Source organism: Nematolebias whitei, chromosome 5 (genome assembly GCF_014905685.2).
Source record: "Nematolebias whitei isolate Nwh7 chromosome 5, NemWhi1, whole genome shotgun sequence".
NCBI lineage: Eukaryota > Metazoa > Chordata > Actinopteri > Cyprinodontiformes > Rivulidae > Nematolebias > Nematolebias whitei.
This window is the reverse complement of record NC_056502.1, coordinates 9,178,185-9,202,499: the sequence shown is the minus strand read 5'-3', so window position 1 is coordinate 9,202,499 and position 24,315 is coordinate 9,178,185. Positions and strand designations below refer to the sequence as shown.

At 38.3% G+C, this 24,315-nt stretch overlaps 1 protein-coding gene across 1 annotated transcript; it reads left to right on the top strand.

Annotated features, from left to right (window-relative positions):
* The first annotated feature begins 13,971 nt into the window (after positions 1-13,971).
* Positions 13,972-21,857, top strand: zmp:0000000881 (CBL-interacting protein kinase 24). The gene is made up of 5 exons (XM_037676790.1): positions 13,972-14,009; positions 15,529-15,693; positions 18,116-18,254; positions 19,920-20,027; positions 20,805-21,857. The coding sequence occupies exons 2-5, from the start codon at positions 15,548-15,550 to the stop codon at positions 21,669-21,671; spliced, it is 1,260 nt and encodes a 419-aa protein (XP_037532718.1). The 5' UTR covers positions 13,972-14,009; positions 15,529-15,547; the 3' UTR covers positions 21,672-21,857.
* The last annotated feature ends 2,458 nt before the right edge of the window (positions 21,858-24,315 follow it).

Genomic DNA, 24,315 nt, shown 5'->3' with positions numbered 1-24,315 from the left:
GTTGTGTTCTGGTGTCACTATTTCTGAACATTTGGGAAATGCTTGGGTCTTGGTTTTCTGGTAAATGGGACATTCTGCATCGTGATCCCTGAATATTGCAGTCATATTCAGACATTTGCCTTTGTCCATGCATGTGAAGCAATTCCCTTCTGAAAACAGAGACAGATGAGTGAAACTGTGAAAAGAGCTGAGAGAAAGCTATTTACTCACACAACTCTTCATAATGCAAACAACACTTGCTGATGATTAGACTACAGCCATCCCTATCTTCAAAGAGAAAATGTGCTATGGATGATTTCTATAAAAGCTTATTATTTCTCACCCTAATGTCACAGTCTAACAGGGACAATAATCCAGTCCATGAATTTGATACCATCCCAGGCCACTGCCAGTCAGTTAATGCAAACTACCAAGAATGAGTTAAGTTGAGTGCACTTTAGAATGTATGCCATCTGCACACATCATCAACGGAATACCTACAAAATCCACTTTTCTGCTGTGGTGCAATTATCTGCACTCAAATCACATAAACTGAAATTATGTTCATCTGCATTATGCTATGTATATACCCTTTTAAACTCATTAGGAATTTGACAGGGCAGCACGGTGGCGCAACTGGTAGAGCTGCTGCCTCTCAGCGAGCAGGTCCTTGGTTCAAACCCCGGTCCAGGGGCCTTTCTGGGTGGAGTTTGCATGTTCTCTCCGTGCATGCGTGGGTTTTCTCCGGGTACTCCGGTTTCCTCCCACAGACCAAAAACATGCATGTTAGGCTGATTGGTAACTCTAAATTGTCCCTAGGTGTGAGTGAGAGAGTGAATGGTTGTTTGTCTCGTTTGTCTCTATGTGTCCCTGTGATGGACTTGCGACCCATCCAGGGTGTACCCCGCCCCTCGCACAGTGATTGCTGGACATGGGCACCAGCGACCCCCGTGACCCAAAATGGAATATGCGGGTAAAGAAAATGGATGGATGGATGGAGGAATTTGACAATCAACTGTTGAATCTTACAACAAAAGAGAGGTACACAGGTGGTGCACTGCAGATGTACCAGTTTATTCTCTATGTTAAACAAAAAAAGGCGTCTGCGCTTTCTATGTGACCATTACATTTCTCACGCTCTTGAATTTGCCGATGTTTCAAAGCATTCACGCCTCCTTTGACAAACGCACTGTCTGTAGCAGGAGGCTTTGAAAACACACGGCATACTGAACAGGAAGTGATTAGTTTCATTGCATGTCAGCCATTTTCTTTGTGCCATGTTTTGAGTTGAATACGTTGAGAATTATTGTTTGACTGGTCTGATTTGAGTGGTATTGAAAAAATAAATCCAAATCTTTGGAGTGAGGGTCGGCAAAATAACCAAATGGTTTTTCATGACTTTGCTGTCCTTTCTTTTCCCTATATCGTTCTCGCTCTCACTCAGTACATCTGGTTGGTTCAAGGTCATAATGATGTAATGACAGCCCCAGACTGGACTGTCTTTACACATGATTATGACCTTGCTATGCTTTCTATGACCTACACAACCAGTTTGAATGTGACTGGATTGTGGCTAATTTAGTAAACCACCTTCAATGAAGACACTCATGACATTACTACACTCTTAGTACTTAAATAAGTTTCCCCTTCTGCAGCAATTTGCATCTCTTCATTGCTGAGGTTTGTCATCTAATGAATCCACCAGGTTGAAACACCATTTCATATGTAAAAACCGAACCACGTCTATTTATAAAACAGATCTGGGTTGGCAGGCCGCAGACTGATGAAGTCTTTTGGATGGAAGATGGAACATTTCTCCCAAAAAGAAACTGTCCAGATGACCTGGTTTAACTTTTTTTTAGTGTTTATGTGATTTATCTACTTGGATGATTGAGCTTTCAAACCTCTCACCACATCTACTTACTTCTAAAATCATTTCCATTTCTACATTGTGTAGATATGTACATGTAGGTGATAACTACCAACATGCAATAGAAATAATCTAAAAAAATTATATATTTTTTTGAAGTTCAGGCATTTTTTTAAGTTGGGGGGTCACAGATACACCTTTTGTCCTTAAAGTGCTCAGTAAGTTTAGCATACATACTGCAAACATTAGGTTGAGTGTTCTCGGAGCCAGGATTCTGCTGCTGTGCATGTGCTGTAAACAATGACAGAAGTTTAAACTTCAGGCGTGACAAATAATCTTAGCTGATGTTCAAAACGATAAAGTAAAAGTAATTACCATCTAGCAACCTTAACCAATCTTAGCTCAAATTTAAATAAAACACTGAATAAAAATGAAAATAGCATTATTTTTAACAACTTACCAACAGGTCCAACAACAATGACTACAATGGCAGCAGTCAGTCCAAATCCCAAAAGCACTTTTTTCTTTTTTGTCATTGCAAATACTGACAAGAGAAAAAAAAGTGTATTTACTTTCATGAAAATGTTTTGATCAGCAATAATATTTGACGTATAAAATACATGTACGTTTCATCTTACCGGTGGTTTTGTTTGTAGTCTTTTTTTTTTGCGTTCCATTTCTTCCTTTCTCTGGGACCATAGCTTCTTTCTCAGATGTATTTTCTCCCTCCTCAATGTTTATAATGGTTGATATTCCTGTTGATGGCTTGACTGCTTCCTCTTCCTGCATTGACGGGGCGTTTGGTGAAGGGGTGGGGTTTTGTGGCACATCTAAACTGACCTTGTCTTCCCCAGATGAGACTTTCTGTGACTCGGTCTCGAAGCATTCTGAGTGTGGCACTTTCTCGTCTTTTAGTGGGAGATCAGCCATTTCAGTTTCGTCATTTCGAATGAGCGTCACAGAGCTGTGTTGCTTAGGTTCAGATGTAGTCAGGATTCCATCATAATTTTCAGTGAAGCAGTGGGTCAAGTCGGCAGAGAACTGTTCTTCACTGTAACAAATAAATAAACACATTTTTTACAGAGCATAAACGTCGCATTTTTGTGGCAAAATAATCCTAATTTTTATTAAAACATGCTTTTATTGCATCACAATAAATGTGAAATGACTCAAAACAAGTTATTACTGCTAAGTTATTGCAGCTACAGCATGCGCTCCCAGGACATTATTACATGCAGCGTCCCCTCAGTGCGGACTGAACTTGGCAAAAAGGCCTTCCCCTACTCCACTCCTGTTTCCTGGAATATTTTGTAAAAATATCTGAAGCTCTCGACCTTGACCTCTCTAAGTGACTTTAAACATCTGTTAAGTTCCTGGCAAGAACCAATGCAGACATGTTCCTGTTTTTATTTTTCTACATCACCTTATAATCTAGTTTTTTTTCTTTCTTTTCACTACTTTTCCTTTTGACTGTCCTTTTGGTTGCTATTTTGTTTTGATTTGTTAAAAAAAAGAAAATAAATTAAAATTTGTATGCCCCTTTTGTGACTGTCTATTGTTGCCGTTGTTGTCTACTGTTGTCATCACTCTTTGTTAAAGAAATCAGGTCTCTCTTGTAAATGAGTCCCTGAGGCTCAATGGGATCAACCTGTCTAAATAAAAGGTTGAATGGATTACAACAATTTTTCAGTCAGGTCATCTGGACAGTTTCTTTTTTTGCTGAAACGTTTCACCTTCCATCCGGAAGGCTTCATCAGTCAAGGAAACGCACAACAAAACTGATTATTCCCCCAACAGCTTACTCCAAGGTGGAACAAACCAGTTATGTTGGTGCTAAGATGGTGTCTTTGGCACGCCCCCTCCTCCAGTGCTGGCCCTCTTCCTCGTCGACAGTCATGTGTCAAACTGGTTCAAAACCCAAAAAAATCCATGCTCAATAATCCAGGTAAACAATCCAACAATTTTTCAGTCAGGTCGTCTTTTTTGGTTTTGAAACAGTTTGACATGACTGTCGATGAGGAAGAGGGCTGGCAACAGAGGAGGGGCCGTGCTGGAGTAAGCTGTTTGGGGGAGACTCAGTTTTGTGTTGTGTGTTTCCTTGACTGATGAAGCCTTCTGGATGGAAGGTGAAACGTTTCAGCAAAAAAAGAAACTGTCCAGATGACCTGACTGAAAAATTGTTGGATTGTATACCTGGATTATTGAGCATGGACTTTTTAAATAAAAACAAATAAATTTCTTAAAGTAATGCATATCACTCTCTGCCATTCCTTTAATAGTTTAAGACAAAGATCATTTTATGATGAAAAATTGCAGGTTGAGCTGTTTTGTTTATATCTTGAATGAATTGTTAGACACACACTCTCATGCATTATCATTGAGACAACATGCTCAGAGGATGTGCTGTGAATGGCTCAGCTTCTACCACGTGGCATTTTAGCTCAATATCTGTAAAATTAACTAAATTAAAGCTACTTTTTGGGCTTTTAATATCAGTTGGCAGTGGCAGCTATCTTGAATCATGCTGACTCCAAACGTAAACCGTTGTAGATGCACAGCCACTGATTTATTTCTGCAAGTTTCATAAACATTTATCCAGTGATATTTAATCAAAGGATACATGAACACACACACACTGGCAAAAACATTAGTATTTTTGCGATTATATGAAACTGTTCTAATCAAAAGGGGCTCCTGGCATCATCTGAGCATCAAATTAACCTTTACAAATGTTTTAGAAGGACAGTAAAAGATTTAATACAGATAAACGTACCCGCTCTCCTGGGTGTATGAGCCTTGACCACCTTTAAGAAGAAACACATACAAGCAGATTATTTTATGCTTACAAAACCTAGGTTTACCTTCTAACCTGAAAATTATATATACAGTATTTATAACAAACAAAAGTGTGAAGTCAGTGGAAAATACTGCAGCATGTTGCTGTGATAGTACATCTGTAGTTCCATGTCTGTATTAGTGCTAATGCGGTGTCTAAGAGCAATTATCCACCAAAAATTATTTAAAATACTGGAGAAAACCTTCAAACTACACCTTTATATAGTTCAGGGAAGTGTTAATGCTTGTTTTCATAGTTTGCAATGAGTACACATACAAAATATTAAATATTGTTTCTCATATTTGGAAATCCTTTTAAATGTGACATTTGCAGTTTACTGACGCACACACTTAATGCTTAAAGACAATAAAATACTAATGTACCCTAGTTTTAATTACATAAGAATACTTAGAAATATAAGATTTATTTTAATCAGTTACAATATTTAAATCCAGAACCAGCCTTTCTGTCACAAACTCAGCTGTTCTCACTTTATGGCCAGTTAAAAAAAATCAAACTACTGATAACAGGGAAGCAGAAAACTTTCAGTCACGTTTTTTATTTACTTCATGTGAAGTAAAAAAAGCAGCATAAAAGTTAAGATTATTGAGCTTTGTTGTCAGAAAAAGTGCTTAAATGGGTGAATAAATCATCGATAGTGTTGATAAATAAAGCAGCAGTGTAACAGTGTGTTAAAGGTTTAGATAGTTTAATTTCAAAATGGTTTAGTAAAAGTTAAGTGTTTGAATGCTAAATTATATGACAAAAACGTAGCAAAGCATTGGAAACAATTGCTTTAAAAATAATCATAAACGGTAGAGCTGCTGCCTCTCAGCGAGCAGGTCCCTGGTTCAAACCCCGGTCCAGGGGCCTTTCTGGGTGGAGTTTGCATGTTCTCTCCGTGCATGCGTGGGTTTTCTCCGGGTACTCCGGTTTCCTCCCACAGTCCAAAAACATGCATGTTAGGCTGATTGGTAACTCTAAATTGTCCCTAGGTGTGAGTGAGAGAGTGAATGGTTGTTTGTCTCGTTTGTCTCTATGTGGCCCTGTGATGGACTTGCGACCCGTCCAGGGTGTACCCCGCCCCTCGCACAGTGATTGCTGGACATGGGCACCAGCGACCCCCGTGACCCAAAATGGAATAAACGGGTAAAGAAAATGGATGGATGGATAATCATAAACCACTATCTAATGTAATTCCTATCTAATACAAACTTCAAACATTTAATTTGGAATTTTTTTTTTTTTTTAAGTTTATCTTTAGTTATTTGTTATCATTATAGACATTAAAAGTTAATTATGCATCATCCTGCAGTGGTAAATCCATTTCTGTGTCTAATTTCTACACACATTTAATCTTGAGGAAATAAGTTACAGAAAAATAGGGTAGTTCTGCCTAAAGGCCCTGGCGAGTGCAAGGCCTTAAGAAAAAAAAGAGCTTCTTGCAAAAAAAACATAAAAAGAACTTACTTTCTGGCTGTGGGTTGATACACTCTTTCATTTTGAAAGTCATTATCTGCACTTTGATAAGGTAAGTGTCAATATTTCTTCAGGATTAGAGTTAAAACGAAGAGGATTTAATGTTCTGTCTTGCCGCTAAGAGCTATTTCCTGTTATGACCTCACAGCCTCAACATTTTCGTTTTGTATGACAAAACCTCCACCTAGTGGCAATGACATAAAGATTCTTCAAAGATGATAAAACTATGTCTCCTGAGGGAGAACCCTCTTGTTTAACTTGCTTATAATATGTCATTTCATTTGTACTTAACCAAAAATGAAGACAGCCACACATTCGATTTGAATGATGTAGTCTTACCTTAATTTGGCATATGTTGACACTTGTAGTGGACTAAGCCTACGTCGAAACCCAGTCTAAGGTCAAAACTCTTGACCTTTAGAACCTTGTGGGACAGAAGCTGTCATTTCATGTATTTGACTCCATAAATACAGGTTCACCCATCCTGAGACTTTCTTTCTTGAAGATTCAAGTAAAAAGAACACTCTCTTTTTATTATCATTACTATCTTACAAATGTTGATAATCAAAGTGTCTTAGTTCAAACCATTTTAGATGTTGCAGTGAACTAATCAATTTTATTAACTGAGTAATGATTTTATTCTCATGTTAAAAGCTGTGCAGAGTTTATGCATTTTTCTGATTTCTGCTTTTGAATGAGCAAGTGTGTGCGTTTACAAGGTTACAGTCAAACGAAAAACAAGTTGTTATGTTAAAACTGTCATGTTTTAGAATCCTCTCAGACGTAAATAGAGATGTTTTGCACCTGTTTCTTAAGGCACGCCAAAACAGAACCCTCTCGGTCTGTGAGAACATTTCTGAGCTGTCTCATAACAATTCTCGCTGTCTCTAACCTCTTACGTCACAAAAACACACCCCTTCTGGTCGTTTCTGACCAATGAAAAATCCCAAAAAGTGAACCGGGAAAGAGCCTTTAAAATGTCAGTACTTCCTGGTTTACACAGACTCACAGGGACACGGAGAGACACACAGGTACTCAGAGTTGGAGAGTTGTCAGACTTCTAGAGTTCTGGAGTTCTGATGGAGTGCTGTTGGAGTTCCTGACATGACAACGAAGCTCTTCCGAGTTCCATGGGATTATAACATTTTCCACTGAGGTGAGCTGTGGCTGACAGAACCTCGCAGCTACTCCGGACGAGTAACAGCATCCTACGGAGACGCTGAAAGGGTGCGTTAAACGGAATCTCGCCTGAGACATCTCCAGGTAAAAGAGTCGTTTTCACCACCTAAGTGTACTGTGAGGAAAAGCTGAAGAAAGCCCGGAGAGTGCCGTTCTGTTCAACACTCTACCTCAAACACCATCTTTCTCCCCTTTAAACTTCATCTTTCATCTTAAACTTTTCTATCAAGTAGAAATTCTCCCAGATATTTAGAAATGTCTGTGTAAAGTGCTTACCCACATTCATGAGGGTAAAAGATCATAGTTGTACAGTTATAAATGTCTGTTGGTGCAGCAACGGAAAAATCATGGCCGTATGATTTTTCCTGATTGATTGCTTTGTTGTTATTTTCATAATTTGCCAAATTAATGTAAATGTTTGATGTTAAATTTGATTCTGTAAATAAATGACCGCATTCATTTTGATGGGTCAAATTTAAATGACGTCTCACTTTGCATTTCCTTAAATTCAGTGCACGTTTTATTCAGTCCAGAAAAATGAGGAACTCGCGTTAAACGATGAAAATATCCCAGCATCTGTTCATCTACACACTTGTCATGTGACAAAAAGGGTCTTTACAGGTTTTCTGTAGCCAAAGCAACTGGACATCTTCAATTTGAGCAGTAGTCTATGCAAATGGTAAATGGACTGTACTTATATAGCACCTTTCTCTTATCAAGATACTCAAAGTGCTTTACACTACAAACTGTGCCCTCATTTACCCATTCATACACCGATGGGACACAACAGAGGCAATGAAGGGGTTCACTGTCTTGCCTAGGGACACTTCAGCATGTGACTGCTGGTGGAATCAAACCCCCAACTCTTGCATTGGAGGACGACTTCTATAACCACTCAGCCACAGCCAAGAGGCATCCTTGGCTGCCAGCTGCAGCCTCACTCAGCTCCTCGTGCAACTCTCGCTGCGAACTCAAACATATGAGTCATGGACAGAGTTAAGATTCTCAGCCCTAGTAATAAAAACATCCATTACCAAAAACCCCCTAACTCCAAGATACTTGAACTCTTGCTCAAGACGCTTTTGTATTTGAAACTTTATTCAGTCATATCAACAGATTTCCTGACGAATAATTATTTTGTTGTTGATGACTCCCTAGAAATGTTGTACATCACAGGAAATATATTGCAACTTTTTTAGCGAGGCATGGTGTAAGAAGTGACTGCCACAGGTTTCTGATGCCACAAATGACATTTTGGCTATAATAATGTGTAGACAGGTAATATATGACAAAAACTGTAATATTTACATGCCTGTTGTGGGCTATTTAGCCAAGTGTCATCTTTGTTGCTGTAAATCATTTACATCTTTACTGGAGGAATCTGTGATGCCTCAAGTTTGTCAGCAGGAAGTGCTATTGTACAGTTTGTGTGACAAAGAGTTGGGTTACGTAACAGAAACAAATATAGAAAAGACTGCTTAGAGCGAAATGTTTTCTCTCTTTTAATTTGACGATGGGCTAAAAGTCTAGTCAAACGTCACCTTCAGGCTGTAATTCAAACTATTTTAAGGGTTTTATGTCTAGTATTTTTTTTACATCTTTATTCAAAGAGATCTATACATGTGGTTGCTGATGTTGTTGTTTTTTTTTATTACATTTTTTATATTCTATGTTGTTTTTCATATTTTGTGTGATTCCTTGTGTATGTTCCTTTGTACTGAAACTCTGGCACAACAATTTGCTGCGGGATCAATAAAGTTCTATCTTATCTTTATTCAAATAGATCAATACGTGTGGTTGATGTATTCTTTGACATATTTTCCAGCACTTTGAGACATTAAATAACTTTGTACTTTAATAAATGGCAAATCTGAAACCCATCCATCCATTATCTTTACCCGCTTATTCCATTTTGGGTCACGGGGGTCGCTGGTGCCCATGTCTAGCAATCACTGTGCGAGGGGTGGGGTACACCCTGGACGGGTCGCAAGTCCATCACAGGGACACATAGAGACAAACGAGACAAACAACCATTCACTCTCTCACTCACACCTAGGGACAATTTAGAGTTACCAATCAGCCTAACATGCATGTTTTTGGTCTGTGGGAGGAGACCGGAGTACCCGGAGAAAGCCCACGCATGCACGGAGAGAACATGCAAACTCCACCCAGAAAGGCCTCTGGACCGGGGTTTGAACCAAGGACCTGCTCGCTGAGAGGCAGCAGCTCTACCAGATACGCCACCGTGCTGCCCCAAATCTGAAACCTTCAGTCTCTAATTTCTGTCATAATCAATGTTTTTTTGGTTGTGGTTGTTCAGTTTTGCTTTTGGTGAGGCATACATTTACTTTGATACATTCCTGTTTTTTTGTTTTGTTTCCTTGTATCGTTTTCCTGTGTCTCAGTGAGCATTGGTAATTTTCTTATTCTTGACCTTATTTTATTACCTGCTCCTTATATTCATTAGTCTCAGCTGTCACAAATTACAGTTCATACGGAAAGTACCGGTATTCACAGCGCTTCACTTTTTCCACATTTGTTACATCCTTATTCCAAACTGTATTAAATTTCTCTTTCCTCAAAATTCTATACACAATGTACTCATTATGACAATGTGAAAAAACATTGGTTACGTACTGTAACCCCAGATTCTATGAGTATAGGCATAGCCCTTTAAGGCTGTCGCTGGTGGGTTTATCCCAACATGCAAAGCATCACACTGAAAAGTTTAGCCCACCTGTTGTGTGGGCCCCACCCGGTCCGTATAAATTACGTTAAGAGCGAGTAATCGGCTCCCAAATAGCTTTTTCTTCAGCCATTTAGGAGCCAGTGAGGCCCGGCGCTTAAAGGGCTACGCCTATGCTCATAGAATCTGGGGTTACAGTACGTAACCAAAGTTCTATTTCGTATAGGCTTCGCCCTTTAAGGCCTTCACTATTGGGTTAAAAGGCGAAGCATGATGTAGTCCTCGTCTCACTGGATCCATTCGAACACCATATGAAGCGCCAGCTTGCCCAAAAAATGTCTTGTCACTCAGCTCTCCATGTGCGTAATTGCGTGTTGCGTAATTACGCGTACCATGCACAGATGCGTGCTGCGTAGTTATGCGTTCTGGGTGCATGAACGCCCCGGAAAAGTTTTCAACGGGGAAAAGGAAGAGGCTGAAAAAGGCCGTGAACCAAGCAGATCCACGGTTGATCAATATGAACAGATTAATAATAACAAGTGAACTGATTATTAATCAAATTAACTGATTGGTAACAATAGTCATGAACTGATAAGTGACAATAGAACAAGAACGATAGTCACAACTTGTGACGGATAACAACATCTCACACTGTAATGCATGCAGTCAGATGTGAGTTTAAACGAGATTCCATGAAACAATAATATTTATTCTGTAAAGGCACTAAGGACAGAATGCGTCATGGAACGAGTCGACACATCACGTAAATAAAAGCGAATAAATGAACAGGGTGTTGACCACGGGGCCGCAGTGCAAATATCCTGCATTGTCATACCATTATGCAAAGCAGTCGAAGATACAATACCTCTGGTCGAGCGTGCCCTGAAGTTATCAGGAGACTCTAAATCTGATGCTCTGTAGGCTTCAGAAATGGCCTCACACAGCCAGTGTGACAGGCGCTGGGTGGATAACGGGCAACCTGCAGATGCATCTCTATAATGCACAAACAAATGTTGAGTCTGACGCAGTGCGGCCGTGCATGCTATGTAGAACGTCAACGCACGCACAGGACAGAGAAGATGGAAAGATGCTTCTTCTTCTGATTTGTGGGGGGGGGGGTGGGGGGGTGGAGAAACCCCTCCAACGATATCACTCTTGATTTAAAAGAGCTCGTGATGTTTTTAGGCATAAACGCTGGGTTAGGTCTCAGATCAGCTGAGCTGCCGTCAGCCTGAATTCTGAGACATGACAGAGCGACAGAGAGGGCAGATAAATCACTCACCCTCTTAGCGCATGTTAAAAACAACAGCAGGGCTGTTTTAAGAGACAAGAATTTAATTGGAACCTGATTCAGTGGCTCAAATGGAGCTTTGATCATGGCTCACAGAAGCAGCATTAAATCCCACTGTGGAGCAAGTGGGCGTGAAACAGGCATGCGTCTCTGTACACCTTTTAAAAAACGCTTCATCAGCGGATGATTAAAAGCTGTTCTGTCCCCAAAACCTTCATGACAGGAAGAGATGGCCGGTCTTGCAGGACGGAGACAGGCGAATGGTGTTGGTGCTAGATATCTCAATGTTGAAGGTCAGTGCTAATCACTCACTGAAGAAAAATGGGAGCCGATTACCCACTCTTAACGTAATTTATACGGACTGGGTGGGGCCCACACAACAGGTGGGTGTGGACTAAGCTTTTCAGTGATATGCTTTGCATGACGGGATAAACCCAATAGAAAAGGCCTTAAAGGGCGAAGCCTATATGAAATAGAATATTTTAGTTTTTTGTAAATCATTTAAAAACAGACATTGATTTTTGGATTCAAGCAAAACAGTGAACAGGAATGGTTTAAAAGTTATTTAGAAAATAGCTGCTGGTGGAGGTTAGATCCTCTTATGCGAGTAAGAGGAACATCACCTGAAGGAGCTGGGCAGGGTGACAGGGAAGGGGCAGGCAGGTCGGTCATATAAAGGATAGGCATGGGGTCAAGACAAGATGATCAGAGAGAGCTGTGACTTGAACGCTGGACATCTACTTCCACAACGGGTTTGATAATCTGGCAGAAAGTAAGGGTGGCAAGGGCTCTTAAGTAGAGCAGGGCACAGGTGTGTGGCATGAGCTTGATTAGGGAGAGGTGCAGAGTAGGTGTGGCTGGAAGGCAAGGCTTGAGATCAGGGCATGACAGGGCAGAAAACAACAAAACAAAAACAAAAATCACATTTAGTATTCACAGCCTTTGATCAAACTTGAGCTGAAATGTTTCCACTGATCATCCTTGAGATGTTTCTACAATTTAAATTGAGTCCACCTGTGGTAAATTCAATTGATTGGACTTGATTTGGAAAGATGCAAATCTGTCTATATAAAGTCCTACAGCTGACAGTGCATGTCAGAGTGCATACACCAAGCATGAAGCCAAAGGAATTATTTGTAGACCTCTGAGACAGGATTGTGTTGAGGCACAAATCTGGGGAAGGATACAGGAAAATTTCTGTGGCTATGAAAGTCCCAATGAGCCCAGCGACCTCTATCATTTGAAAATGGAAGACGTTTGGAACCACCAGGGCTCTATAAAGCTGGCTGGCATCTAAATTGAGTGAGTGGGGGGAGAAAGGCCTTCATCAGGGAGGTGACCAAGAACTTGATGGTCACTCCGTCAGAGCTCCAGCATTCCTCTGTGGAGAGAGGAGAACCTTCTAGAAGGACAACCATCTCTGCAGCAATCAACCAATCAGGACTGTGTGATAGAGTGGCCAGTCAAAAACCACTTCGAAAGGAACAAGGCAGCCCGTCTAGAGTTTACCAAAAGGCACCAGAAGGACTGTCAGATCATGAGAAACAAAATTATTTGGTCTTATGAGACAAAGATTGAACACTTTGGTGTGAATGCCAGGCTTCATGTTTGGAGGAAACCAGGCACCGCTCATCACCAGGCCAACACCATGCATGGTGGTGGCAGCATCATGCTATGGGGATGTTTTTTCAGCAGCAGGAACTGGCAGACTAGTCAGGATAGAGGGAGCGATGAATGCAGCAATGTACAGAGACATCCTGGATGAAAACCTGCTCCAGAGCGCTGTTGACCTCAGACTGGGCAGACGGTTCATTTTTCAGCAGGACAACGACCCAAAGCACATGGCCAAGATCTCAAAGGAGTTGCTTCAGGACCAATCTGTTAACGTCCTGGAGAGGTCAAGCCAGAGTTCAAGCTTGAATCTGATTGAACATCACTGGAGATATCTGAAAATGGCTGTGAGCAGACATTACCCAACCTGATGGAATTTGAGAAGTATGCAAAGAAGATTGAGGAAAAACTGCCTAAAGATCAGTGTGCTAAGCTTGGCATCATATTCAAAAAGACTCGAGGCTGTAATTATCAATCAACCTTTATTTATACAGGTAAATCCCATTGAGCCTCGAGGACTCATTTACAAGAGAGACCTGATTTCAACAAAGAAAGATGACAACAATGGACAACAGCAACAACAATAAACAGTTATAAAAAAAGCATACTACAGTTTTTTTTTTTGTTTTTTTTTTCAATTAGTGGATCGGCCAAGTATTAAGCAAAGTCTGTGAATATTTATATAAAAGTGAATTATTAGTTTTCTATTTTTAATAAATTAGCAAAAATCTCATATCATTTTTGTTGGTTTTGTGAAACAGCACCCAGACAGTTAAAACATGTTTTAATTAAATAACTGTTTGGGAATTGTTTTACATTATTTACATTACATTGTTGTTGTTTTTTTTTTGTTTTTTTTGTCCGTCAGTACTTTCCATGAGACCATCTTAGTGGGAATATCCAAACTTGACTGAGTCAAACACACATCAAGGTGTTCATCAGCCAGGCTGCTTTTTCTATTTCTTGCTCCGGGCTAAGGATTACAAAAAAAAAAAGGTGTGGAGCAGCTATAAAGATGGACAGCCGTGCCACCTCTTGCTCACACCTGACAGAACTGCCTTCCTTCAACATCAAAAAGGTAAGAGATTTGTATGTACAAACTAAAATTGTGCTTCCTTAGAAAAACTGTTATGTAATACATAAAGATATTTGGATTTGGATCGAGTAAAAGGCTCATTATTTCTTCAAAGGTGTACAGTACTTACAAAAGAGATTAATGTTTTATGTTCACAAACCCTCAGTTAAATATGTTTCTATGAACTTCTGTAACATAAGACGTTATGACTAGTAACTTCTTTATGCCACTAAATTATGGTAATCATGACAAAAAAAAATACTATTGTTTATTACAAACCACATAGTACTTGTAACAGCTGGTCTAAAAAGAAAATTGTCCTGACTACACTTACCAGTTTGTCAGTTTTTTTGTCATCATCAACTGTCTGTGCTAACTGGGCTGAAAAATGCTGACCTGAAGTCAGTTTAATGTTAAATTTATATATTTGAAAAAAACTGTCTTTATATCAGAGTAGTTCTTCGTGTACCAGGTATATTTAAAGTGCATTAACTCAGATGAGCAGCTTGCTTACATTTAATTTTTAGATTTCTTCTAAATACTATGGAATTGTTTTCAATAGTTCCTAACATATGACTAAAGGGTATTTTAAGTTTATTAACCAATGAAAACAATGACCCTTTAGTTCAACACATTCACAAGGAAGTTAACGTAGATTATTAGCATTTGGCACGCTCTGTTTTTCATCAGAAACTCCTACCTTTCTCTCGAAGGGTGTGTCATCTTTCAGTTGAAAAAGTGTGACGCACTTTTTGAGTGACACAAGAAAAAAGATAATCTAAAGATAAAGATAATATTCAGCATTTTGTCATCCCTTAGAGTTTTCAGATTTTAGTCAAATGTTTCAGGAAGATAAGGTGCAGTTCTTTGCTGAGTTACTCATGTATAAAACTTATTGCATTTGTTTACTTTATAGCGACCAACATTTCATTACCTACTCTTAAATTGTATTTTAAAACTTAATCTCCAAACTTCAAGTCTGTGGTAGCTTGGTGGTCAGTGGCACTGTCTTGTAATCCCAAGGCTGCAGATTTGTATCATCAAGGCCATTTGGCATAAAACAATAGACAAATCTTTCGTGTGAGTTTGCTCGCTGTGGCAACCCCTGCAGAAAGGAAGAAGCAGAAAGTAAAACAACAACAATTTCTAAACTTGATTAAAGTTTATTAGCACTGAAGTTGAAGTATATGCAAACTAAATTTGTATAATGTTTTAATGAAACAAAAGTACTGTACCTTTTAAACTTTACTATGGTTAAATTCTGGTAAAATATGCACATTAAAAAAATAGAAGAAAAGTACCCAAAGTTGCAGCTCCCAGGACAGGAATGCAACTTCTGCCTTGGACCTGATTCCACTGAGAAAAAACTGGAAATTATGGGGAAAGCAGCACAAGCCTGAGCATGAATACCAAGAAGTCAGGGTGGAATTCAAGTAATTTGCATGTAATCTTCTTTTGTAATTACTTTTGTTTTATCTTAGTTGAACCTAACTCTAAAAGTGACCCCGCATTTTCTCTCCAGAACAAACAGAGCCTCCTTGATGGCGTATTCCACTGCCACACTTGCACAGGGCTGCTTTGGGAAGGTATACAAGGAGAAGTACAATGACACCTGGGCTGCAGTAAAAAAAGTACCCACAACTCTCATCAATGGGAAGGACCTGGAAAGAGAATGTGAAGTGTACAAGTAAGCACAAGTACTGTATTTGACTTGGAAACAGCTCACTCATATGCAGATATTAAAGCAAAGAAGCTTTACTTCAGACATTTTCAAGGTCTTTCTGTGTTCTTAGAACTTTGATTATTTTTCAGTTGTTGTTTTTATTGTTAAATAACACTGACCAATGAATTTCATACTGTAGCTACAAAAAGGTTCAGTGTTGTGTCTGTACTTCAATTTCAATTGTAATTCAGTTTATTTATATAGCGCCAAATCACAACAAAGTTATCTCAGGGCACTTTACAGAAACATTCACATACATAAAAGCCACTTGGCATATAAATAGGCAAATAACATTTTCCAATATGTTAGGCACATTGTAGAAACCTGTCATAATGACATAATTAGTGGCCCTAGCTGAATCTGTGAAAAACTAGAACATTTACTCACAGACAGAAAATAGTATTTCAGAACCAACAGGATTATTCTCTATTATCTTCCATCCATTCATCTATCCATTATCTTCTGTTTGTTCCGAAGTTGGGTCATGGGGGCAGCAGACTGAGCAGGAGGTCCCAGACATCTCTTTCCACAACCACTTCTTTCAGCTCTTCTGAGAGGAACAAGGCATTCCCAGGCCAATCCCAGTCATAGTCTCTCTAGTGTGTCCTGGGTCTTCTCCAGCATCTCCTCTCAGTCAAACGTGCCCAAAGCACCTCCCTAGGAAGGCGCCCAGGGAGCATCCTTACCAGATGACCGAACCACCCCAACTGGTTCCTCTTGATCTGGAGGGGCTGCAGTTCTACTCCAAGTCTCTCCCAGATTACTGAACTTCTGTTCTCACCCTATCTATAAGGGTGAGTCCAGTTACCCTACGGAGGAAGCATTTCAACCACCTCTATCTGATATCTCATTCTTTTGGCCACTACCCAGAGTTTGTGGCCACATGTGAGGGTAGGAAATAGACTGACCGGTGAACAGAGAATTTCACTTTATAGCTCAGCTCCCTCTTCACCACAACGGACCGACACAGAGTCTGCAATACTGCAGAGGCCCCATCAATCTGTCCTTCAGTCTCACGCTCCATTCTTCCCTCACACGGGAATAAAACCCCACGATACTTAAACGTTTCCACTTGAAGCAGCAGAACCTCATCATTGACCCCAAGACAGCAATCCACCCTTTTCCGCATCATCTTTGATTCTACCAGGACTGTCTATCATCTTCCCCCATCATCTGATCCAACACACTACCAGGTGGTGATCAGTTGACTGCTAAAATCCTCTCTTCACCGGAGTGTCCTAAACAAATGGCCACAAATCAAATGACAGGACTACAAATTCAATCATCGATTTACATCCTGTTTCCAAGTGCACTTATGGACACCCTTATGTTCGAACATGGTGTTTGTGATGGACAAACCATGAGTAGAACAAAAGTCAAACAACAGAACACCGCTCAGGTTTAGATCAGAGAGGACATTCCTCCCAATCACGCCCATCCAGGTCACACTGTCCTTACTCATGAGGGCATTCTCAATTATCTAATAGCTGAAAATGAGGGAAACAAGTAAAGATCAGCTGCATGTATCTTTTGGGTCCTTTGTAAAATCTTTGCTGGATGTTTTCCTATGTCTTTAATAAACTTTTCTTTTTCCTGACGCTCCTCAGCGACTATAGATAAAGTTTAAGCACACTATAACATGCAATATGCTCTTATAGTCAGGTAGTAGAAGTGGAATGAAAATGAGTGTAAAAGTAGTCAAAATTCAAACAATAACTGAAAGAAATTCTGAATATCTGTGTTTAAGACCATTCTAAAATTACAAGAATGTGAGGCTCCCCTGAACCAAGATATGAAGAAATTATACTTTGTAAGTAGATTCAAACTTAGTAGTTTTTAATTGCATATAAAAAAAGGAACTGGTAATCTAAATATAATTTTGCTATGTTCAGTAGATCAGTTTGTTGGATATCAGACAGCATGTGAAAGCAATAATATATTACGGCCTAAGGGGATTTTCATACATTTGCCTTATTTGTCATAAAAGGTAACATATACTCATGAGAACAAACATGTTTGTACTATTTATATTAGTAAAGCAATATAAGTTTGTGAAAAACTATTAAAGGAAAGAGCAATACGATGTACATGCTAAGGCTTCATAGTTGTTTATGGTTTCTATATAGTTTTTGATACACTGCTTGTAGAAATTATAGTATTGCTTAACAACTCTTACTAGTTCTGCTATGAAGCACTGGAATCCAAATATCAGAAAAGAAATCAAACAAATATTGTGCCGGTTTTAGAAAATGTGTAATATGAAATGTGTGTGACTGGAGTCAAATTTAACCTAAACATTAACTGAAATTTTTATTGTCACATAATTAAAATGGTTTCATGAAAAATAACATTACAGTTTATTTTTTATTTTTATTGTCATCTGCAGGAAGGCAGAACATCCCAACATTGTGAAGCTTCTGGGTAAAGTGTCTGTCAAAGACGGGAAATGGATTATTCCACTAGAGTTTATCTTTGGAGAAGATTTGGAGACAACAATTTTCAAAGCATCAAAATCCAAGATAAATGTAAGGTTACTATGAAAAAGGGAAAAATGTGATTGCCTAACTGTTTTATACAGTTGATTTACACATTTTTATACCATAAAAAACTACTTTTCTTAGCTTGACCATCCCCAAACCCATTATGAATAAAGGTCATCCTAAAATTTACTGGAAAACCTAAAGATTTTCTTTAAAACATGGTTTCGGTTTTTACCGTCCTCTAAAAAGAGAAACAAAAAAAACTTTGACAGTTTCTGCTTTTGTTATAAATTACTCATGCTGCCAGCATAAATATTATTAAGATTTTAAGATTATAAGAAGAGCTAGTGTAGGCCTGTTGCGATAAACAATAAATCAATTAAACTCACGATACATGAAAATTATCGACCTCATTTTCATTTACCGGCTTTATCGTTTCTTCATGACTCTCTTTTTCCACTGAAGACACCGGATGACAAAAGGCTCAACTCTGGTGTTCTTCACTGACCCCTCCCTTTCTTTTTTCTCTTTAAAATCCATTTTAATCATCCAAAATCCTATTTTTGGATCGTTAAAAGCAGCTAAGCTGAGAAGCTAAGCTACAAGGTAAGCTAACAGGCCGACCTCGGGGAAAAACATCCATCTTGTCGAAGCTCCAAAATTCACGGTTGAAACCCGTGCCTTCGTCTAAAAAGTTGTTTATCTCTGCAAAAAGAAGCTGAGAACTTGTTTACTGATTTTTTTTTTTTAATTAAAAGCTTTGTGTGACAAATGCTATGCTAAAGAGCTCAAACCACACAGAGCGTCCGCCATTTTGAGAACAAAAAACAGAAAGGAGAGACAGCCCATGTCACATCAAGGGGCCTCCCTCCCATTTTTCTTAAAGTGACACGCTGCTCGCTCCCTCACTATCCATCCTTAGGTTCAAACTGTCTTATACTGCCGTCCAGTGGTCAAAAAAGACACTACATACAAAAATGAACCCACATTTCTTCTTAAATTTGACAATAATTACTAATTATTGTCAAATTTCAAACAATATTATCCTTTATCACAATAATTTCTGAGACAATTGCCCAGCAAAATTTGTTATTGCGACAGGCCTATTATTGTTTGAGACGTTTGTTGCTTCAGATCTTGTGTTAAAGTACAGACTTCCTGCATCAGGTCATAACGGGTTAAGGTTTTAAGGCAAAGCTATTCAATTAGTGGCCTGCAGGCCACTATCGGCCCACGCGTGACTTCAGTTCGGTCCAACAGAGTTCATAAAAAAAATAAAAACAATAATAATAATAATATATATATATATATATATATATATATATATATATATATATATATACATATTATTTTGGGGAGGATTCTGGGTTTTGGTTTTGTTTTTTGCATTTAAGATTCAATGCAACAAAAATAAACAAATTTCAAAGGTAACAGATCATTTTAATAATTGGTTTATTTTCATAATAACTCTATTTGCTGGATGTTCGGCCCCTGACCTGCTGGCTTTCAGTAACTGTGCCCCCCTGAGCAGTTTAGTTGAATAACCCTGTTTTAAAGAATCATGGGTGCTTTACTGGAATCACCTAATTACATATAAGGAAATTTACTCGTTTCATTTACTTTGTATTTAGAGAGAAACCGTTTATAAAAACCTGTTCAACCACATAGCCTAATGTTTTAATCTCTTTGTGCTTTGTTTTTTTCTTACAGTTGACTCCTTCAAATAAAGCTACAATCATTATCGGCATGTGTGACGGACTGCGTCACCTTCACAGCAAAGACATCGTTCATCAGGACCTCAAGCCTGACAACATCATGGTGAGTTCAAAAGTTTAAACGCACATTTTTTTTTTTTTAATTGTAAATGACAAGAAATACAGTAGAATTCACAAAAGGTTTGGGCTTTGTTTTGAAGCCTACTGAAATGTAGATTATATAACTGTAATAATGTTTAAAAAAAATTACAATATTTATGGAGTTGTTATTTTTTTCCAAAATCTCATTGCCAGGTGTTTTACCTGACAATAAAACTATGAAATACCTCTGAAACTCTAGAATTTATGAATATTTTCATTAAAACTCAGCAAGATGAGAAACAGATGAATCAGTAGTATTGAATCCAGCAAGTTATTAGCTAAACTAGTGTTAACAAATGTAAAATCTTCAAATGTTTATTAAAAAACACAGAAAGGATTCTCTTTTGAGCAGCTTGTGGCTGAAAGGTTTCTGATTTGAGCCAGAAAAGGGCAGTAGAGTAATTAGGCCTTATAATAATAATAAAATTAAAGCTTCATTAGAGTCTCAAAGCCTTTAACCAAATACTAGATGGGATTTTTATTTATTTTTTAGTTTTGCCTGTTTTATTTTTTGTGAAAGATTCTATTTGAGAAATGTGCATTTTTCCCTCTTTACCTGACAAAGTTTGAAATTAAAATTAAATGATACCTGAATATCTTGAATGCTGTTTAGAACTTTACGACGTCTGTTAGTTTTCTGTCTTAGTTCAACAACGAATGAGGCACAGTGTAAAAATAATCTTTTTTTTTTTTTTTTTTAACTGAGGTTTGTTAAATAGTTTTTTTAATTTTCCTTCAGGTGGAACATACCACAAACAGAGCTGTAATCATTGACCTGGGACTGGCTAAGTTTTTCAGACATGGGTTAAACTCTGCAGTAGATGATGGGAACCCTGCTTACGCTGCCCCCGAGATTCTGCAAAGGGTCGCTCAAAGGAATCACAGCTCTGATGTCTGGGCCATGGGGAAAATCATTGCTGAGCTCTGTGCTCGGGTGCGGCTTCCAACAACGTGCGTCTGTCCTGAAAAGATCAAGGAGACGCTGAAGGATCAGCCATATTGTAAAGCTGTGTGTAGGATGGTGGAGCCAAACCCGTCTGTGAGGGCCTCCATGGCCGGAATTATGAGTGAAATACGAAGAGCCGGAGGAGCAGGATTTGTCACAGACACCCCTATTCAAAGGGAACTCATGAAGCCACCTGCAACTTATATAACTAATAGAGAGCAGTCCCCATCACCAATCAATGGAGGTGCAAATCTGCTGGCCAGGGATCAGTTAGTAAGGAATAGAGATCCATCACCTGGTAACATAAACACATCTTCACCATTGCAGAATAAGGAGAGCAAACCTAGACCAGAAATAAAAAATGTGAGTCGCCAGATTAGAGTGCCCATTTCTGCTGCTGCCGAGAGAGCAGAAGACAGAAAAAAAAAACAGGAACTGGTCCCGGTTGGTAACGCAGATCTCACCAGTGAAGTCATGAAAATGAGGTTGCACCAAGAAATTACTAAGGACCTTCCGTTCAACCTGCCAACCACTGGGAGGGTGATGGTCCGAAGCTTTGAGGCGAGAGATGGGAAGTGTGATAGATGGGAGCAGAAAGAGGTGGTGACTTGTGATGGAAAGATCACCAAGTTCAACGAGTTTAAGCTTGATACCAAGTAAGATCTGGCAGGCAAAGCAAGTAAAGTGCTACTTGAACAAGCAGCCGAGCAATTAAAAAGGTAGAGTAGGAGTATACTTCATTGGTTTTTTTTTTTATTTGTTTTACAATCGAGGGAGAGAAAAGGGAGAAAATTTATAAGCTGTGTAAATGTATTGCTTTAAATAGGCTACGCCTTTGTGTTTAGACATGTTATAGATTTGTGGAGAATTTGAACTTAATGAGATCAAAGAAATCGGACAAATATGAAAAAAATGTTAAAATCACTTAATGTAAAAAACACTGCAGTCCTCATTCTGATTTTATCTTTTTGTGTTTAAATAAAATCTAAACCCACATTTAGCCCTTTTTAAACTGATTACAGTATGTAGGTTTTCACATTTTTAATGAATTTCTCATTTTCTGATACTCGTACAACCTACAGCTCTTCATATCATCGCTGTCATCAAAGGCAAAGGGTCAATCTTTTTTTTTTTTTTTTGCCTGTGACTTTTTGTGTGTTTATTGTTATTTACGTTTTCCCCTTCTTTTCAGAGCTAAATTGTTTAGTGTGTCACTAAATGTATGCATTTAAATTAAAGACTTATTCTTTAATTAAAACACAAGTTTTAATTCTTTTTAATTTTTTTTTTAAGTTTTAATTCCAAGTCTTTGAGCAAACGTCAAACAACCAGTATGCAAGAGTAAAATAAAATAAAAACTAAATTTAACTAAAACATATGTGTTTTCAGATAACATTGATTCATAATAAACATTATTATAAGAGCTTCACAAATGTATGATTCAGAATGAACTGTTAAGTCAAAATTCAAAATTTATTCTAAAATCTTGACACATTCATTATCACCCGCTGCCAAAGTGATGTTTTCACCTGTGTCTGTGTCTGTGTTCACTTCTGTTACCAAAACCTCTCATATACTGGAATTTTGGGGAAACTTGTAGAAAGCAAACATACATATAATAACTACCGTATTTTCCAGCGTATAAATTGCACCTTTTTGTATAATTTGCAAGTCCTGCGACTTATACATCGAAGCGACTAATATGTTTTTTCCCATTATTTATAAGCCCATTTTGACAAAATGAAGCTGTTTTGACCATTAGAGTGCATTTATTAAGGACAAGTAAACTGAGGCACACCTTTACTATAATTTCGAGCAAACAAATAATTGTTTTTAAGTGTTAATCTTGTTAAATTCCTGTTAAAATCCTCCCGTGCACGCCTCCAGCCAATCGATTTTTGGCACAACACCGGCCCACGTGTCCGGGTCATTAGCAGTGACTCATAATAAATGTGACTTATATGACCAAGTTCATTTTTTATGTTATTTCCACTTTATTAAACTTTTTTGGACTGATGCAACTTATACGGCGGAGCCACGTTTACGGCATAAAATACGGTACACCTAAAATTTGATATTCTGGAGGAATGCTGTTTCATTTCAGCATGTACTTGTACATAGTTGAAATGACAATAAAACCTCTGACTCTAATATGTTAGCCGCTGAGAGTCATTCACAATATGTTCTCTGAGCTTGACTTCACTATGCAAGATATTGCACATAAAGTTATTATATATTTGAAATTGTATTAAGTCATAACAGATTTGCTGATGAATAGTAATTATTTTGTTGATGACTCTATTGAAATGATGCACATCAAAGGATGCTCCTGCTGCTTTTTTAGTGAGGCATGGTGTAAGAAGTGACTGCCAAAGTGTGCTGATGCCATGAAGGACATTTTGTATATAATAAAGGTGATATAAGATAAAAACTGTAATATTCACATGCCTGTTGTGGGTTATTTAGCCAAGTGTCATCTTTGAAGCTGTGAATCCTTTATGTCTTTGCTGCAGAAATCTGTGACGCCTCAAGTTTGTCAGCAGGAAGTGCTATTGTACTGTTCATGTGACAAAGAGTTGGGTTAAATAATAGAAATAAATATAGACGTGTAGCCAGGGAAATGGATTTTTTTTTCTTCCACTTTTTGATTTGTAGATGGGTTAAAACTTTAGTCAAGTGGCACTTTCAGCCTTTAAATGAACAAACTATTTTAGGGGCTTTATTTCTAGTGTGTGTGTGTGTTTTTTTTTAACATCTTAGTGAAATAGATGTACAGTACAGGTGGTTGTTGTATTCTTTGAAATATTTTCCAGCACTTTGCAACATTAAATAACTTTGTATTTTAATAAATGGTAAATCTGGAACCTTGAGTCTCTAATTTCTGTCAAAATCAATGTTTTTTTTTTTTTGGTTGTTGTTTTGATTTTGATTCTGTATGTGTTTACTTTTGGACACATTTCTGTGATTTGTTTTGTTTCCTTGTATTATGGTTTTTTTCTGTGTCTCACAGTGACGACTGTACGTTGCTTTCATTCTTGCCCTTATTACTCACACCTGCTCCTTGTATTCATTAGTCTCAGCTGTCACCACTCTCAGTCTACTCATACTGATGATTTACTGTTTCTCATCACTCTGTCATATTGTCCGTCTCACCGCCTGGTGTCATGTCTGATCTCTGACCCGTCACTGCTTTCAGTTTGTATCCAGATGATTCTATCTTCTGTCATTTATCATGTTGCTTCTCCACTTTTGCTCGTCTTCTCATGTTCTCCGTTTAAGCTTGAGTCTGTCGTGCGGCGTGACA

Bases quoted from the DNA above. Each gene is read 5' to 3' on its own strand.
- zmp:0000000881 (XM_037676790.1), top strand. From the start codon at position 15,548: ATGGCGTATTCCACTGCCACACTTGCACAGGGCTGCTTTGGGAAGGTA. The intron at 15,694-18,115 runs GTAAGCACAAGT...TGTCATCTGCAG, and splicing joins AGAGAATGTGAAGTGTACAA to GAAGGCAGAACATCCCAACA. The intron at 18,255-19,919 runs GTAAGGTTACTA...TTTTTCTTACAG, and splicing joins CATCAAAATCCAAGATAAAT to TTGACTCCTTCAAATAAAGC.